Here is an 18,369-nt window from a genome sequence, read left to right on the forward strand (position 1 = left end):
ACTGAATACATTTACTGGCTGTATATGTAGGATTTATGCACATTTGATCTCCAATAGTAAATTTGACTGCAACACGGCACGTTTTAATATCATTTACTGTAATAATTGCTCTCAAATATTTCAACTCTATTTACAACTCTAGAAATTAATTAGCCTAATACAAGGTGAAATAAATTAATATTAAAAAATATTTATTAATATTTAAAATAAATATATTTCAAAGAAGCTAAGAAAACTATACGTATACTTACGTACGTACATTACAAAAATGATTAATTATTATACAATACTAGCCAACATGTAACAAGGACGATTACGCGAACTAACATAAAGGATAACAAATCAACATTGAGATTCAATATTCTTGTTCTCATGACTGTGAAATGATTGTTGATAAAAAAAAATGCAATATCTTAAAATATAACGGCAGTTTTTTGCGTGATTTAGTATGTGTTGTATTGCACTCCAAAAAGTTCCAGAATCATTAATTACATAATTGACGTGTTACACGACCAAACCATACCGTGTTGCATTTAATGTTATCTAAACCTTTTTTTGCCAGTACAGACGTCACGCTTTAAAATTAATCTGTAGATCTCGCTCGCAAACGCAAACGAAACCAATTTATCTGCAGCGACGCGTAGGAATTTTTTCCCCTATACTACTCGTGTTGGTACAACCTTACTTTAATATATAATAGTTACAAAAAATAATGCTCTGTTATATCTTTAAAGGAACTCCCTGCTTGATATAATCAATTGTCTTCGAAGAATTCGCTGAGATACACGTTAAGCTTTTGATCCCGTCTTATCTTGAACTCTCTGCATCTGCAGCCTCTTGTGATCCTTCCTGTACTTCTCGATCGTTAATTCGGCATTATTGGTACTCGACAAGCTCAATGTTACCGGATCCAGACTCGCCGCTAGTTTCAGATACGTTTCCTCCATTTCTTTCGTGACTTTTACCTCGTAATCTAAATCCTTGCAAGAATCCTTCGACAGATGATCGTCCTCGAATGTTATGAGATTTTTACTCTCATCTATGTGTTCAGACAAGGTATTGATATCAATGGGTTCATTATTTACATTTCTCTCGCTGTAATCCTCAATGTTTTTCGGTACATCTCGGATGTTGCGAATGAAGCCTTTCTCTTGCTCCGAGGATTTGCGTTTTACAAGAGAAACGTTCGGATACACGGATGAAGAATTGTTGTTCACGGCGTTCTCTACACGCTCGATCTTATTGCTGTCGTGCGACGCGGAATTCTCTACGCACGATGATTGCACCCATTCAGCCACTCGTTGCAACTGATTGTCCTGAAGCAATACCGGCGGTGGCGAATTATCATCGCTACCGGTCGAAGTCGAACGCTCGGAACCAGCTCGAGACGTCTTTTTCGCGTGTACTAAGATGGTGTTAATTTTACCGTTACTGCCACCATTGCTGCTGTACATCTTGTAATGACCGGCGTTGTCCAAGAGAATGTTTTTGGAGCCGGGCGTGACCCGGACCAGACAATTCCGCGGACCGATCACGCGATTCTGACTCGAATTGGACTTGGCGGTTGAATTGAAGGCACCACCGGTCAGCGATTGCGCGACATCGCTGCAACTGCTAGACGGATCGGAACTAGAGATAACCATGCTATCGCTGCTGAAACTCGGGCTGGTCGTCACCTCAGTCTGACTGCCGTCGTTATGATTCGCTACGTTATTGTCCGGACTCTTCACCTCGATCACAGTAAATTGCGCGGCATTCTGCACGTCCAGTCGCTCCGCTGACCTGTCATTCTTCCAATCGCGATCGTTGATAATATCAAGTTCAATATCACGATTCGCCTTGTTCTTATTCTCCCTCGAAGGATCTATCTCGGATTTTAACTTGGTCCATTTATTCTTCCATATCCTATCGTTAATAATATCGATGTGCGCCTGTTCCTTATCAGAGAACCGATTGTCCGCACGTATCAAATTGCCGTAATCGAAATGTCCGAAGGAGTTCCTGTCGCTCCAGTACTTCGCAGATCTATCGATTGGAGAATCGCACTTGTTGACCCTGAGCGATTTTAGCGATAACGCCTTATCGACATTTATTCTATTAAGATCGTTCAATCTCGAGAACGAATGTTTGTTTTCATGATTCTGAAACGAGTTCTTTTTGTTCAAACCAGCTCTCATAATGACACCGTTTTCCTCCATCGTATAATCTTGCCCGTTCCTGCTGCTCCGGCCGACGAACTTGTCTTCGATGCACGAAACTTGCGAGGCGTACTTGACACAATCGCCGTTCATGTGATGACGGATCTTGTTGCCGTTCTCGTTGATCTCATAAAAGACCGTGTGTGTCGCGAGATTCGATTGAAGTTTGTCTTTACTTTGATACTTATCGTCATTCAGCGTGCCTTCTGACGTTTGTTTCTCAACGTTATACGTATAACCTTCCGAAATAGGAAACGTATCGGACACACACGTTTGCGTTTCCGTGTCTACTGTGAGGATGCTTCTGTGACACGTGCATGTATCGCAATGCTTGGCAAAGATTCTCTCCTTCTCGCGATCTTCCAACACCTTCGCCATAATTGCCGCCGACACTATATCCATCGGCGGCTTGCTGTCGTCGCTATCGTCGTCACTGTGCTTTTCCACCGTGGGCTTAGTGATGTTGTACACCATCGCTGTCGGTGGAAATGTGGATATCGGCACGGTGATACTCTTTATGTCCGGTTGTGTCGTGTCTTGCGTGGAGCATCGCTTCTGCGTAACGTATGTTCGCACTTTAGCCTGCACCTCAGAAGGCAGCTGCAATAACAAACAAAAAAAAAGTTAAGTCTTGAAACTTAATTTTTATTTTGAATGTCGATAACAGACGCATATTATGCATTTTAAATGCTCTTTGCTTCTGTTTATTGCTCCTTATCTCTTGCCTTTTTCCTATTTGCAACTATTTTATATAATTGTTTCTTGGTTCTTCTGAAGATCGTCAATTTTTATTCCGACAGAAAATGAAACAAGAAACAAAGAGCACATTTAACACAGATTAGTCCCAAATGCTACTGGCTGCTACTTAATAAACATCAATTTGCCTGTGTCAAGTTCAGAAAGGCATTCTTAAATCCATGATAAATAATATTCTTTTTTAATATAAAGTATCCAAACATTTCTGTCAAATCATTGTAATCTCTTAATAAATTCATAAATACTTATAGATGTGTAAATATAAACGAGATGCGAAAGTTTATGCGCGCGCATGTATGAAGTCGTTGGTGCGAAAAATAAAAATAAGACGCTGACACAATGTTATATAAATACAAGTAAAATGTCATTGTAACATTTAAGTTTACAATAATACCAACGCATAAAATTTATGTAGAAACTAAAGAGTGAATAATAATAAATAAATAAATGAGAGAGACAAAAAATTATATAGTGCCAAAATATAACTCTTTTAAGTTAATAGTAGTATAAAATTTATATTTGACAAAAACCATATCTTACCGAATCATATTTCTGACCTACGAAATTGGAAGGTTTGCATTGAAGCAACTGAATAGCCAAACTAACATCGTTTCTATATTTTTCCTAAAAAAGAGAAAATATAAATTTTTCATATAGAGAGAATGTATAGATATAATTTGATTACGTGAGTGGCATTTCTTTATTTATAAAATAAAACTCGACAAAAAATGTCAAATAAAAGATCATTAAAAAATGTAAATATACTTTAGAACATACATTAAAATGAAATACTTGCATTATCTTGAGTTAATCGATGTATCGTATAATTCGCATCGGCCAATCTGTGAGACAGAGTCGCTATATCCTTCGTGAAGGTGCTTTTCTCTGTCTCGCATTTGTCCACTATTCGCAGCAGTTTATCCTCCAGATTTTGATTGACCTTTTGAACCCTCTTGTGTGCTTCGTGCAAGCGTGCATATTTCTCCTGCCATATCAGTAATTCCTCCTTCATAGAAGCTAGTTCTCCGTTTGGAAATTTATCGGCCTCGTTCAAGAATTGCGTCTCCATTGTCACAATGTGATTATCTCTCTCGAGTAGTCGTTGGCGCAGGTTCTCTATCTCCGCATGCAGATGCATGTCACAGTGCTGCTGATTATCCTGGCTGCAAGTGCTACACTTACAACCGCATTCCTGTTGACAATGGTTGCAATATAAGTTGACCAAATAGATAATTATTTTATATATACATATATATATATATATATGTATAAAATATTAAGATCCTCTATTGAAAGAAACAGTTTTATTATCTCAATCACAATTCAAATATTGTCATTCAAATGTAGCGAATCAGCTGTTACAAAGTTACAACCATTACAACTACATTACAATATAAATCAGCAAATAACTTATAAATTAAAATCAAAGACATGAAAGTGCTCTCCATTTGGTGACACACCTAGATACAATTGTTGTTCTTTGTTCTATCTTTGTTAATCAATAAAACGTCAAGAAGAATAGAATAATGTATCGTTTTGTGTCACTGGAAAATGGAAATGGAAAGCTATACAACTTTTATCAGCTTGATAATTTTAAACGAAATGTACCGAGAGACGTAAAGCGAGGTACCTTTACGAATGCAAAGATACACGCGAGATTTTAACGCATTCCCAGGGAAAAATGCATTTCACAAGTAATCACGCGTAGCACACGTGTGTGGGTGCGTAGAAAAAAAAAAAATTACTTCCAATGAAAATCTCACTCGAGGATGACACGAGAGAGATCAAAGCGGATCGCACACGAAAGTCAATGAGAACGTTCTCCCGTCGCTTATCCGAGAGGAGATCTCTCTCCGGGTCGAGTCATCCGCCTCGCAGTCAGCTGTCCGTCGCCACGTTGGCGATCTCTCTCCGCACAGCCCAGCTGTCATCTCGCGGCGCGGGAATTCTCCGCGCCGCGTTCGCGCGGCCTTTGAGCACGTACCTTGCACTTCTCCGCCATGGTGGCCCGCCACGCTGATGGGATCGGTAATAATGCAAAAATATCGTCTAATGGCGCGAGCACTGCGATTCCGTTGGCGCCTCATAACCCTTTCCCGTTGGCGTCCGCGACGTGTGGCGAGAAACGACAGGGCCGCCGCGAGCCGGACACGGGTGGGGACTCGCTCATTCACAGCCGCGAATAAAGCGCGACGCGGTGCATGTCCTTCGTCTTTCCTCTTCCTACCTTTATCGCGAGAAGACCGACGACGTCGCGAAAAGAGATATCCCCGCTCGTCGTCGTCCGTCGTCACTCGTGCCGTCAGTGCCGTCCAGTGCCGTCGGTCGACACGAGCCAGCACGAACGTCTCCAAAGCAGTGCCGTGACTGCTGGCGTCGAGTTTCCGATCCAAATTCAGATCCAGGGATGTATCCACGACGATAAAAGTGACTTCGAGCTCTGATTAATTTATTATGCCTGTTTCCACAAATGTAAATCAACTTGAATTTCGATTCAACTTAGGTTTTATCATCTCCGATTATTCCATTGAAATTGACCGATCATTTATTATAGTATAGGGTCGTCGACATCTAGAATGATTTAGAATGGACCGCTGATGGTAGTGGTGGGGGTAGAAAGACGAGTAGAGTGAGAGGCAGAAATAATATGTTCTTTCTCTGCTGTTGGATTAACAACAACCAATCAGGTAAGCTTCAGTAAACAGAGAAAGAACGATCATATTATTTCTGCCTCTCACTCTACTCGTCTCTCTACCCCCCCATCACTATCATCAGCGGTCCATTATGTCGATGAGTAGGATTGATGAATGTCCATGAATGCTCATCGTGATGTTATCTATTTCTACCAATTAATTTTGGTATTTGATATTTAATAAAGATTAATTTTTATAAATTTAATTTATACTCTTTAATTCTTTTCTTAGAACTGCGAAATAAAGTAAAATTAAATAAAGATTAAATATCATCTACATTGTATAGTAAAAACGAGTATTATGGGCTTAATTCTATCTATATATGTAAGATTAACTTTAATCATGGTTGAATTTGCTGATTACACGTTTTCTAATTCTTAAAAAAGATAAAGGTAAATTTACAGTAAGATTAACTTGAATGTCGATTCAATTTACTCTGTTACAAGAAGTCGCAATAACGACGATATTGCAAGACATTTAATAATTCGATGCATAAAAAAACCAAGGAAATACATTAAAATACATACGAATAGAAAATATTCGAAAAAACGTGTGCAGGCGTAATATCGATATTGATATAGGCTTAAATTTTATTAATGTTTTACATAATTAATTAATATATTAACATTATACCACGAAGAGATAAACAAAAATCTGTCTTTACAAAAATTCCAACACCAAATTACACGCTATTACAAAGAAATAAAAATGTTTGTGTAAAAATTATGTAGACAAATAACTTTTTTGTATTAAATGGTATAGATCGCATAAAAACGGATATAACATATATGACGCAGCGCACACTGATTTGCAAAAGTATTTATTAAATGTGTGTTACATCCCCATACATGATTTATTTAATTATAAGACGTTAATGGCGTTAATACAATTATAATAACATTAAATGTTCACGGTATTATGTCAAATAGAATACTTGAGAAATCGTCGAATCAAAGTGTATCTGTGCTTGAACTTTATAGAAAAAAAAAACTGCCACATCTCGAAACAGGACCGCGAGTACACGTCGGTCGGGATTTCATAATGCAGTTGAAGTTAACTGTGTCTAAATGCAATTACTGGATAAGCTAATTTTTATGCTTTTATTGATCATCAGCACGTTGACCAATGTTGCTTTCTTTCTGATTTGAGAAATACATACGGGATTGCCAGAAGTGGTTAATAGTTTTTTTATATATATATATATATATATATATATATGTATAGATTTATATATAATATATATATATATATATATATAGAACAATCAAATATTATCCGATTTCTTTTGCAAACAGAAGAAAAGTGATGCCATATGTTCAAATACAGTGTATCTTTGCTACTCGGCTGCACAGAAAATTCTGCGCTAACAATCACTATAATTTCATGCTAGTTTTAATTAAAATATAAGTCGCGTATTGTGACAAAAATCAAGTGTATCGAGTATAAAGCCATATCTAAACAGTCGTTTTAAATACGAGTAAGTCATATTAGTCATATCTATCGTAAAATACTATCATAAAAAATGTAGACGTCGAATAAATAAATTAAATTAAATTAATTAAATTCGATATGACAGAAATGCAGATTACAAAACGGATGTGCGATTAAATTTCCAAGAGTAAAAAGTATATATTACTTGCAGCGAATAATTACTCGTAAACATCTTCCTGGAACAATCCTGTGTATGCATGTATAACATTCATATAATATTTATGTATATATACAGAGTACGACAATGGTTGACGCTTGTTCTGATCAGACAATAATCACTACTTGACAACAATGTTAAAACTCTGGTGCGGGCTACGAAAACAGAGGCATCACAAACGTGGCTGAAAATAATCCTCTCTCTCATCGCATATAAATAAGATTATTTTATTCGCTATGTAAAAGAATCTCCGCAAATATAAATATATATACATTGTATATGTACATATAGATATATTTACGTATTTATAAAATCTTAAAAATAAAAAGCAGTAAATGTTCAATAGATTTAGCGGTAGCGCCGTCAATACCGTATTACGATATTTTCAAACGATGAGAAAAATTAACAGCAATAAAATTAATATGATAATAAAACTAACATATAATAATATATAATTTAAGTCAATAATATCTTATCATATCTCATAAGTATTTCATATGTACGCATTAAATAAATTATCAGTAATTTCTTTGATGACTACGAGAAATATCTATTAAGCCCATCTTGGAAAATATCGCAGCGCTGCATTCCCAGCGATGAACGTCAGTCGTGTAATCTTTTTTCTCCAGAGTGAAAACGTAAAATGTGAAAACTGTTTATGTGTGTAAAAATGTATATCACGTACATACGACAGATTTTAATTTTTCACGTTTTCACCCTAAAGAAAAATTACACGATTAACATCTCTGATCTCGAAAAGAAAATTCAGTTCTTCTCCCTCTCTCTATTTTTTTTTTTTTTTTTCTTTCTTCAAATCGCGACGCCGTTTGTATCACCTTTGATTTCGCAGGCCGCATTAGCAACTTACGCTATATTATATAAAACTACGTACGACAGAGGAAACTCCTACTTATTTGCTGTGCAAGTAGCATCGGCCGAGGGTCCTACGCGACCCCGATCGGTGATCGTTATTTCGCGTTTACAGTACGAACACGAAGCGTCGACGTGTCCTAATCGAGACATTTGAAAAGCGCTACGTCTGGCCTGGCCACGCATTCGAAGATAAAATTTGATTGATTAAGCACGACGGAGCTGTACATTCTCGTTAGCCTCGATTGCAAATGTATAAGGACGTAGTATTTGTCGTGTGAAGTACAAGATATGGGTATTACCGAAAGTATGCTAATAAGAAATTGTTGCTGAGACGTACGATATTACAGATAAACGCATAAAACGAAGTGTATCGAACGTAACCATATATTGTATTAAAAAATGCGCAAAGACAGAATGAGTAGAACAGCAGTGGTTTCCCTTCCTTCCTTCCTTCCTTCAATCGTCATTCTAATTATTCAACATCACGTAATTTTCCTTCGAAATTAACGCAATCCATTTTCATGAAAAAAAGAACGATTTTAATGAAGTACCTATTACAAAATAAAAATTTAACCAAATACCTACAAATCTGAAATTAATTTTGGGATATTAAAATAATTACGTAGAAAGTATACTCGCATAATAAGCAATGTTGCAAAAGATTTTGATATTATAGCAAACAGTTTTAAGTTCTGTAATTATTTTAATTTTCAAATCTGTATCTAGCTAAATTTCTAGATACCTCAGCAAAACCATTCTTTCCATGTTAAGATAAAATTTGTCCTTTTTTAAATATAACTGCAATATTAACAACAAATTTTTTTAAGTATTCTACAAATAAATGTACATTCTTTCACCCCACACACATGTTCAAAATTTACTACAAAACATGACAAAATTGCGTATTTTTTTTTTTTTTTTAATTTACTACTTACAAATTAAGTTAACAGAATTTGTTCCGTGATGTTAAGATAATTTTCCACAGATCAATAAAATATTTAAAATATAAAAATCTTGTTAAAATATAATAAATTATCTCAAATTCTTCAGAATGCATTGACTCCGTTCCAATTAAAATGGACAATCGACATATTTATAGTTTACTACTTTCTCTCGAAGTTACGTTAGAAGAAAATCGAACCGTTTCTCTCGACATTCGTCCAGTATTATCGCAATATATCAGGAGACGCGGTAGTTATTATAGCTATGCAAGAAGAAATATTTCTACAACGTATATATGACATAGCATTAAAGAAGAAATATATATATATATATGTATACTTTTTTTTATGATGTTTTATTATACCCTACAATCGAAATGATCCAAACATTAATACGTTCTTAGATAGTTGTCTCATCGACGTTTCGTTAATGGAGAACTCGGCGTGTCATGAAAAATGTGAAATACGATTTCGCCTCCGTCAGTAAATGTACGACAGGAAACGTGGTGTACAAATCGACGAAATCACGTAAATACCTCTTGGCACTTTTCTTTTTCTTTTTTTTTTCACAGAAAAAAAGGCACCGATACTCGTGCTCCTGTAACGTGATTTAACACTTTGAATTCACCGATCGCGCGACACGTGGCATCAATTACGACTCGCGCCTCGCGACCGAGATTCTTTTATAATCTATTATTCGTTTCATCGACTGTTCTCTTTCAATACTACATCGTATATGAATGCAGTCCCATTTAGATGCACAAACCTCGATAAACCGAGCCGAAAATAAAACGCAAAATAGAGCCGCCCGATTCAAAGTGCTAAAACGTCCGGCGAAAGTAGGATAAGTACAAAGTGGTTTCGTGGATTGCAAACCGTCGTGATCTGTCTATCTGTATTAATATTCATTCTGATCACCTCACGCACATCGCATTACAAATTTTCTATTACAAAAGTTTTTTTTTCACGCAAGTACACCTGTTTACTGCGTTTTACCGTTTGATCACGCAAAGCGCGCAATAAGTGTGTGTCTGGCTCGTATAAAATAATTGACTACCTATACTTATCGTTAAGAAAAGGTACGTTGTTGTCGGTTTCTTCCTACATGAACACAGTTATAGAAAGTTTGGAACATTTCAAATGTTGAGCGCTTTTCCCTCTCTTATTGATATATACATATACATATACTTTTTTTATGCGCGTACATATGGGCATGTGTGCGTGTGCGCGTGCGTGCGCCCACGTATTCACGCGTGTATATATACATGTATATATTAGAATATATATATATATATATATATGTGTATATATAATATCTACATAGACTTTCCATATATTTCTACATAACAACAACATAACTTCTCCGAATAAGGTTTTAACAAATTGAACACAAAGTTCCTACACTAGGGCAGATTGCGTTGTGTATTTAGCGAACAGCGCTAACTATAAAACTGAAAGTTGCGGAATTGCACTACATACGGGACGACCCGGTTCACCCCGGCTTCCCTTCATCGTAACAAAGGCACCGTTTCATCGTGTACAAGCTGTCTCGATTTTATCTCTATTACATGAATCAAATTATTTCGAGATCAGTACATTGTTAAATGTAGCTCTTCCAACATTATTAATGAATTTATCTAACGTTACAATTAAGTCACGCGAGCAAAAGAGTTGCAATCTATATTCGTGAAAAAGAAAACCAATTCATTTCGCTGAATGCTAGCCAATCATTGATAATCGTTGAAATGATATTGTGGCACCTTCCGTTACGTGAAACAAGGCCGTGAGAAGATATTACGACTAATCATTCTATTCCTTGATTAAAATGTCATCTAATAATGTAGTCTATCTTTTTACGATACACATCTATATATTAATCTTCGTCATTCGCGTATCTGGCAATAGTAATATACCAGTCCGCATATATCTAGCTATAAATTCTCTTTCTCTATCATGCGACATTAAATATAACGGATTTTCCGCTCCCCATAATTCTACCGTGTTATCGAAACAATTATTTAAAAGTGTGTTAATCCTGTTATCAGTTAGTGCGTAGTAGGAATGCACCTCGTGCTTCTCAGAGATGTTTTATCTCGAAATTACAAACACATTCGCAATGTCGTTTGTTCACGTAACACAAATTGTTCCTTCGAGAAGATTCATTCTTATTTATTGTTCAACAAATATTACAATGTTAATTGCATATCTCAGATTAGGTCCGTCGAATTCTCGGTGTTTCAGATAGAATATCAAAAAATCGGAAAGTAACGAGTTAAGATAGTGAGGTGATTTTACAAGATAAATTGCAGATTTAATTTTTAACACTTTTGTAATCTGTCTCAAATTCTACAAAAAAATAAACATAAAAAATATTTTTATCAAGAGTTTGATGAATTTGGCTCTTTTAAACGTACGATATAAACATAAACGCGCGCGCGCGTATGAAAACTTATCAAACAAAATACGTAATAAATTGTACATTTCTATACTACTTCATGTGTTAATTATAATTCAAAATATATATGAAAACTTCTTTATCTGTTACGTAGAAATTAGATCATTAATTACGCAATAAACGTAAATATATAGCTGTCGTAAAATTAAGTTAAATGTTCAGAATTTATATACTGTCTCGAAGGAACAACTGATCTTACAAAATAAATCACAAATAAAAATTACATTTTTCGACATTGACACTTGTCATTAACTATTCACGCACAGTATATATAAACATAATACACCCATAAAAACAAAAAATACGTACGTCTATTATGTATATAAAGTCAACACACATATATATATATATATATAAGTAAATATGTATTATTGATGTCTCATAAATTCTCTAATAATATACATATACATATAAAAGGCCGAATGTACATTGACTTGATATTGATATTACTATTTTCTTTGATATTATACTTTATCGAATGCGCATTATCTCTGCATAAGAAGCTGAATATACACAAATATCGTAAAAATATTGAAGTTAAAAATAGCATGTAATTCATAAGAATAAATTCGAGACGATCGTTTTCGTGTCAAACGTGACAACAATAACAATTTATCTAAACATGCAAGTGGCAGCGCGATTAATTTTGATGTCAGCGTCGCTTCGTTAATCCAACAATAGTATTGATCATTGATAAAAATCTCAATAGCGGCAGTATTTTTAAATAGAAAAATGTCGTAAATTTTTTTTTTCTCCAAGCACGAAAATTAATAGAATGCATTCGCGACTCTACCCTTACCTAAGAGGGTAGAACGAATTTGTTCTTACACCTTGTTAGACGATATAATAATAATAATAATATATAAAATCAAATTTATCCAAATTAGAATAGAAATCAAGATTCTACCGAAATCACGTTTATCACGCAATCACAATCGATTGTAATAATATATATATATACACATACACGAAATAAAAGGTAACTTTTTAACACTTCATTCAGTTCTTCGCAATGTATAGCTAAAAATATGTAAATAAAATCTACTATCGAGCAAATATTAGTCATATCGGAACAAAACCGGTTATTTATAGTCCAGTTTAAATTAGACTATAATGGGACAAATAACGGGATTAATTTTGAAAGTTTTGGGACTTGATGTCGACATTCCTTTTGATGTAAAATAAAGCTTTTCTGTGCCTCACACACACACATACACACACGCACACGCACACACACACATACGCACTCACGCACGCATACAAACACATATATTATTCTTTACAAGAACATCTTTTCAATGCAAAATAAAAATGTTTTAATTATGATCTTTTTAAGACTATACAGCTATACGCATAATGTGTGAGCCGTTCTGCGTCACCTTCGAAAGGTTTGTCGGAAGAAACTCAAATAAACCGTTAAAAAATACGTGAAATTTGTCGGCCTTTGTCGGTAAACATGAATATATCATTGTATACAAAGGCTCTTGTTCTTTACCGAAAAACTCTCTGAATTGATGATGCTCACGGTGCAATAAATTGAAGTGAAACAAATCATATTTATTTAACTTCAACTTATTACACTGATGTACACTACTTCAAAGAGTTTATTATTAAAGAACAGACGTAAAATAATAAATTTATACCTTATTTTATACTATAAATAACTGTATTATGTGTTAAAACTTCCAAAGTTATTCCTATTCTGTCCTATTATAAACTATCAACGCTTAAACAAATGGCGTCGCCAATTCGATTATATAAATTCAATAACGCATTTGATAACAATAGATGTAACAAAACTGATGTAACAAAGCAGATATACAATTTATTGATTTGCGATAATAAGATAAACAGATTCTCTCAATTCTCAATTCTTCGATATATTATCACGCGTATATTCCGAATAATATTTTAAGTTATTTCAAAAATTAATCGGAGAAATAACTTGTCATGATATGACATCTATTTCCGAATTTTACGCATATACTGCGCCGTTTACCATTCTCTTTGAATTGCCACTAGTCTACTTGTTTACAAGCAACCTTGCATCCGGAGTTGAACATTTACTCCAATTTTTATTATAGATACGTAACGTGTAATAATGCGATACCTCTCATATAAAGTCGTAAGCCTTAGTTCGAACAAGGTCATTTGTAATTACAGGATGTATAATTTTCGTCACTGAAATGCGTTAATAAACCTGTTCCCAATATAAAAATTTACATTTACGGTTTTCTACTTGCATATGTGTGTGTTGTGAATCACGAATGATATATTTTAATTAAAATAACTTTAACAATCGATTCAATAATAATTTTCCGGAAAACAAGCAATTACATTTTGTTTTTCAAACTTTCTGTTTATTTTTTTTTTTTCTTCTTCAAAAAGAGACAGGTTTCTTAACTATTTTCTTAAAACGATTCTCTTTATACCTTAAGAGCAGCTTTGGGAGACCAATGGTGGAAACGGGCGGGTCCTGCGGAATAAGAGGGTTGATGTACCCACTTGTTCCCTCGGTGTCCTATAAAGGGTGGCGGGGAAGGACCACCGAGGAAAGGCGGGGGCATTATGTTGTACCACTGCTGGCTGATTGAATGAGGGCCATAACCAATGCCGAAGGAATGGCCGAACCACGAACGATTTCTGTTCAGATGTAACCTAGGACTGTTCAAATTGCGCCTCTTACCTGTACCATTATTACTGTGTAGTTGATTTTGATTAGCGATGCTTAATGGTTTTGATTTCAGTTGTTGTTGTTCTGTATTTACGGTTAGAGGGGATTTCTGAAATTATAATACATCGAAATTATTTTATATATCTCAGAGATATCATATCGAATATAGAGTTAGATTGGACACAAGAAACAATGAAGAGATATAGAGTAATAAATAGAAAATATAATTAATAACACTAGGTTTACAAGGTTTTATGCAAGAATACATGAAGATTTTTTTAAGATAATTTCCGATGCTGAGCCCGAATCTGCCATCGAAATATTTCCGTTAGGTCAGATTTCTGAGATACAAATGACATTTTTTCTAATATAGTAAAGTTTTATTAAAATGAAAAGACAAATCAGAAGAATTGAACGTTTAATTTTTGTTCTTTTATATAACTTCGGATTAATTTCACATATTAAAGTCCAATATTTCTGTTTCAATGCGCCTAATATTTTTCAATTATCATTAAATCGTAGTAGAAACGTTTATCACTTGTTGGACTCAAACTATTCGAAAAGAAATGCTATGGTTTAAAAACTGATGTTACATTTTAAAAATGATATGCTATATCTTAAAAATTCGACCTGATATAATTTTTCTATCGACAGATTTAAACTCAGCATCCTGAAATACAAAAAAATTGTTTCGTTTTCATACACATTAAAAATTATTAAAAGTTTATAAAGCAGTGTAATTATTTCAAAAACTAGTAATTTCAATTCTTCAACATTGATTTCTTCGTAAATCAATAGTTTTATTACTTTTATAATAGCAACCTACTTGACATATCAATAGTACATGATAAGTAAATCGGGCGGATATTTTGCAAACATTTTGCACAATTGAAATAGTATAAAATAATTTATAAATTGATAAAACTAAATATTTCTAAGACAATCAATTTTCCCGAATAAACATTAATAAAAATTCTGTTTTAATTTATCCAATACTCACCTGTAACTTAATGGACCCCACGTAGCCTGGCTTATTCTCATTCTCTGTATTCTCATTATGCTCGGCTTGGAAAATGGGTACGGTGTTCTCCTTGTCATCGAATGATGCAAGCGTACAGTACGATCCCTTGCTCTCGCCAAATCGACAGCAGACTTCATTGGGATCGACCCACAGCGTCAATTCCACCGGCAATGCCAGATCCTCATACTTGACACCAGCGGCGTTCGCGGCACTTTCCAAGGTCGCGTCCCGGCGATTGTGGCCATTGACGCGAATGCAACGGTAGCCCTGGCCCTTGAACGGCTTATCGGGGAACCAGTGGTTTTTAAAGCGTTCCGTCAGCAGTTCGACCAGGTGCCGCTTGAAACATTCCAATTGATCGGGACTAAATTTTTCGCTTTTTTCGATCAGATTTACTAAGAACAGTACCGCCGCCTTGATCTCGTTGAGCATTTTGTCGCTGTTGCGCACTCGTATTACAGGCCTGGACGCACCTTTCGCGGTACCACAGTAGCAAGCTCTTGGAAACTAAAGTACCATTCGCCCAAGTCACGGTGGAGCACATAGAGCCCTTCTGCACCGTCGCAACGCTTGAATTTCTTAAGATCTATGTTTCCGGAGTGAATGGTTGGGATCTTGGTTGCACAATTTTTCGTCGCTGAACAATTTGTTACGTAATCCGTGTGTTCTGTTAATGCTGCTACAATCTGTACACAAACAGAAAAAAAAAAGAAACGATTAGCTGGTCTTATAATACATCTCAATAATTTGCCTCAAGATTTATGGAGTCGGCTTATCAGGATGGAATGCAGGCCCCAATGCAGGTAAAAAATTTCTTGCTCCGAAGCAGAAAGGGATGACATTTGATATATAGATAGGCTCACTTCTTGCCGATTCCAGCTTTCGTGTGGCAGTAAATATAAATGTAGCAATGTAAGTTACTTTCCATTTTTACACAAGTAATACTGAGTTTCGAATTATGTAAATATTTTAATTCTAGTACTTTAAGTCTTAGTATTTTATAGACGACATCACTACTTTGGTGATAAAGTTATCGCAATTTGTAAACCTCACTTTTAAGGTAAGATAACAAAAAAACTTAGTAATGCGCTCGAGCTTACGTAGATTGTAAGTAAAAACTCGGTTGAATCTTATTAGAGTTAAAAGGAACGTGCATTCAACTGAGTTATCATGTCACAAATCAGAATTACTTGAGTTTTGATGTAGATGGAAAGTAACTATAAATATGACTCAATGCTCTCGATTGGAAAGCAAATTCCACCTTCCAGTCCAACCCATTTGGTAATCCCAAATAGCACATGATATTCTGTGGATGTTTCGGAAATATTTTGATTATTGATTTCGAACAAGAAATAAGTAAAAATAAAAATATCCTGAGTATATATATATCTTGTGATATTTTCAGGATATCTTCAAAATATTCTCAGAATATATCATGCCCTACCTGGGATGCTCTACATTGGCACGTGGAACCAGAGCACGGGCCAGAGAGCATGCTCCACTTTCCAGCGCGACGAAAACCAAGCCCCGCTCCGAAAGACACGGTCTCTGCGTTTCGCCGCACAGCGTTCCCCAACGCGACGCGCAGCCACGTGTTTCTCATTCGGGTCGACGTCGACGCGACCGATGCCACGTGATCGGGAACGCCGTTGCGTCATCCGCGCGACCGATCGCGCCAGCACGGGAAATCAGGACGCAATATGTTAGGCGTGTGCACGAGAGTCCTAGGTTATGCAGTTACAGCGCAGCTATAGACAGGTTAGGAAGAGGCGGGAACACCCGGAGTCGACCTGGGTCGCTGATTGGGCGAGAACACTCTCCGGCGACGTCGCACGATCGCGATTAAGCGGGACGCTGGATCACCGCCGTTACCGTCGTATAAGGCAGATAGCTGCCGTTTCCCAAAGTGCGCGCGACGTCTGCATCTCGTCGCCGTAGACAGATCGCGCCTCATGCATATACACTCGGATCGCGGAAACGCCGTGCGCGTAAACGACAGCGACACGAAAGCTGCATCGCAGCGTAAATACGCCATCGTGATCGATAATAACGTTAAATTGATCTTACGGGTCGGTGACGAAGACTCGTTGCGTTGCCAGCGAGGAGCCACTACGTCTTCTCTCTCTCTACAAGTAAAACGTACTCTACCTAACACGTGTTAACGTTGCATCCGTAGTCACAGAGTACGCTCTCGATGTAGACGTCCTTCCCATGGTACAATAAAGCCTTGTGTCCACGATACTAGAAATCGGTCCGAGATCTCGGATGAAGGAAAAATTGACCAATTACATTGGTCATGTGACCAAATTGTTCAAATGTGATTTGTTAATTCTTTCTTCATCCGATATCTCGGACCGATTTCTAGTCATGGACATAGAAATATAGGGACAGAGCATTAGCTCCGAAGATAGGCGAGGGGGGGTTATTCTGAAATGCGGGGGGAGTACATGCTTAAATTTTATTGGCTACAGCTATGCGCATGCTCAGTATCGTGTAACATCGACTTAGCGGCCAATCGCAAATAAATGATCGAAACAAAATGATAAAAATTCGTTGTTAAAAAATTAATTGTAACCCATTACCAATAAGATTAACAAAATAAAACAATAATTAGAAATCTGAGAAGGAATTATTAGAAGTTCTAATGAGAAAAATAAAAATATGTACGCATATTCAATATTAAACAATTACTATTTATTTGGTACTTTTATTCACTATAAAAAAATTTAGTAAATTTTAATAAATATTTCTTTGAATAGTTCCAGCGAAACATTTAATAAATGTAAAGACGTATTTATTAGATCTAAGAATCATTAGTTTGAATCAACTATCATTTTTTTCATTTATCTAAATATTTATTTACCATAAGTAAATATTCCATTAGGACACTTCAAAGAAATATTTATTAAAATTTAACACCACAAATTTTTTTCTTAGTGTAGATAAAAAAAATACAAATTAGGATTTTAGATTTATATAGATGGATTATATAATACTACGTAGAATAAAAATTATAGAATTGAATTTTTCCATAACATGTGATATTGCTTGAAAATGTGAAACCGAAATTTGTTGTGCTCTTCTCGAGAGTAACATTTATAAAAAAAAAA

The 18,369-nt window shown here is 35.6% G+C and overlaps 2 protein-coding genes across 3 annotated transcripts; both read right to left on the reverse strand.

Moving 5' to 3' along the window:
* Positions 1–382: 382 nt before the first annotated feature.
* LOC108774705 (uncharacterized) lies at positions 383–4,956 on the reverse strand. Its single transcript, XM_018540866.1, has 4 exons — positions 4,939–4,956; positions 3,751–4,146; positions 3,495–3,578; positions 383–2,798 (listed from the first exon to the last, which is right to left on the reverse strand). Exons 1-4 carry the CDS (start codon positions 4,954–4,956, stop codon positions 789–791), a joined length of 2,508 nt encoding a protein of 835 aa, XP_018396368.1. The 3' UTR covers positions 383–788.
* An 8,932-nt stretch (positions 4,957–13,888) lies between these two features.
* Positions 13,889–17,435, reverse strand: LOC108774740 (maternal B9.15 protein). Of its 2 annotated transcripts, none has more exons than XM_018540916.1 (3): positions 17,327–17,435; positions 15,239–15,945; positions 13,889–14,347 (listed from the first exon to the last, which is right to left on the reverse strand). In XM_018540916.1, the coding sequence occupies exons 2-3, from the start codon at positions 15,689–15,691 to the stop codon at positions 13,991–13,993; spliced, it is 810 nt and encodes a 269-aa protein (XP_018396418.1). In that variant the 5' UTR covers positions 15,692–15,945; positions 17,327–17,435; the 3' UTR covers positions 13,889–13,990. The 2 variants fall into 2 exon arrangements, with proteins under 2 accessions (XP_018396418.1, XP_018396419.1); XM_018540917.1 differs by lacking the exon at positions 17,327–17,435 and adding an exon at positions 16,704–16,771.
* Between the last annotated feature and the right edge of the window lie 934 nt (positions 17,436–18,369).

Source organism: Cyphomyrmex costatus, unplaced genomic scaffold (genome assembly GCF_001594065.2).
Source record: "Cyphomyrmex costatus isolate MS0001 unplaced genomic scaffold, Ccosl1.0 scaffold273, whole genome shotgun sequence".
Taxonomy (NCBI): Eukaryota; Metazoa; Arthropoda; class Insecta; order Hymenoptera; family Formicidae; genus Cyphomyrmex; species Cyphomyrmex costatus.

Coding starts and splice junctions, on each gene's coding strand:
- LOC108774740 (XM_018540916.1), bottom strand. CDS start 15,691: ATGCTCAACGAGATCAAGGCGGCGGTACTGTTCTTAGTAAATCTGATC. Junction 14,348..15,238: donor TGGGGTCCATTAAGTTACAG/GTGAGTATTGGA, acceptor TTATAATTTCAG/AAATCCCCTCTAACCGTAAA.
- LOC108774705 (XM_018540866.1), bottom strand. Junction 3,579..3,750: donor ATCGATTAACTCAAGATAAT/GCAAGTATTTCA, acceptor TCTCTTTTTTAG/GAAAAATATAGAAACGATGT. Junction 2,799..3,494: donor TAGGTCAGAAATATGATTCG/GTAAGATATGGT, acceptor TTGTTATTGCAG/CTGCCTTCTGAGGTGCAGGC.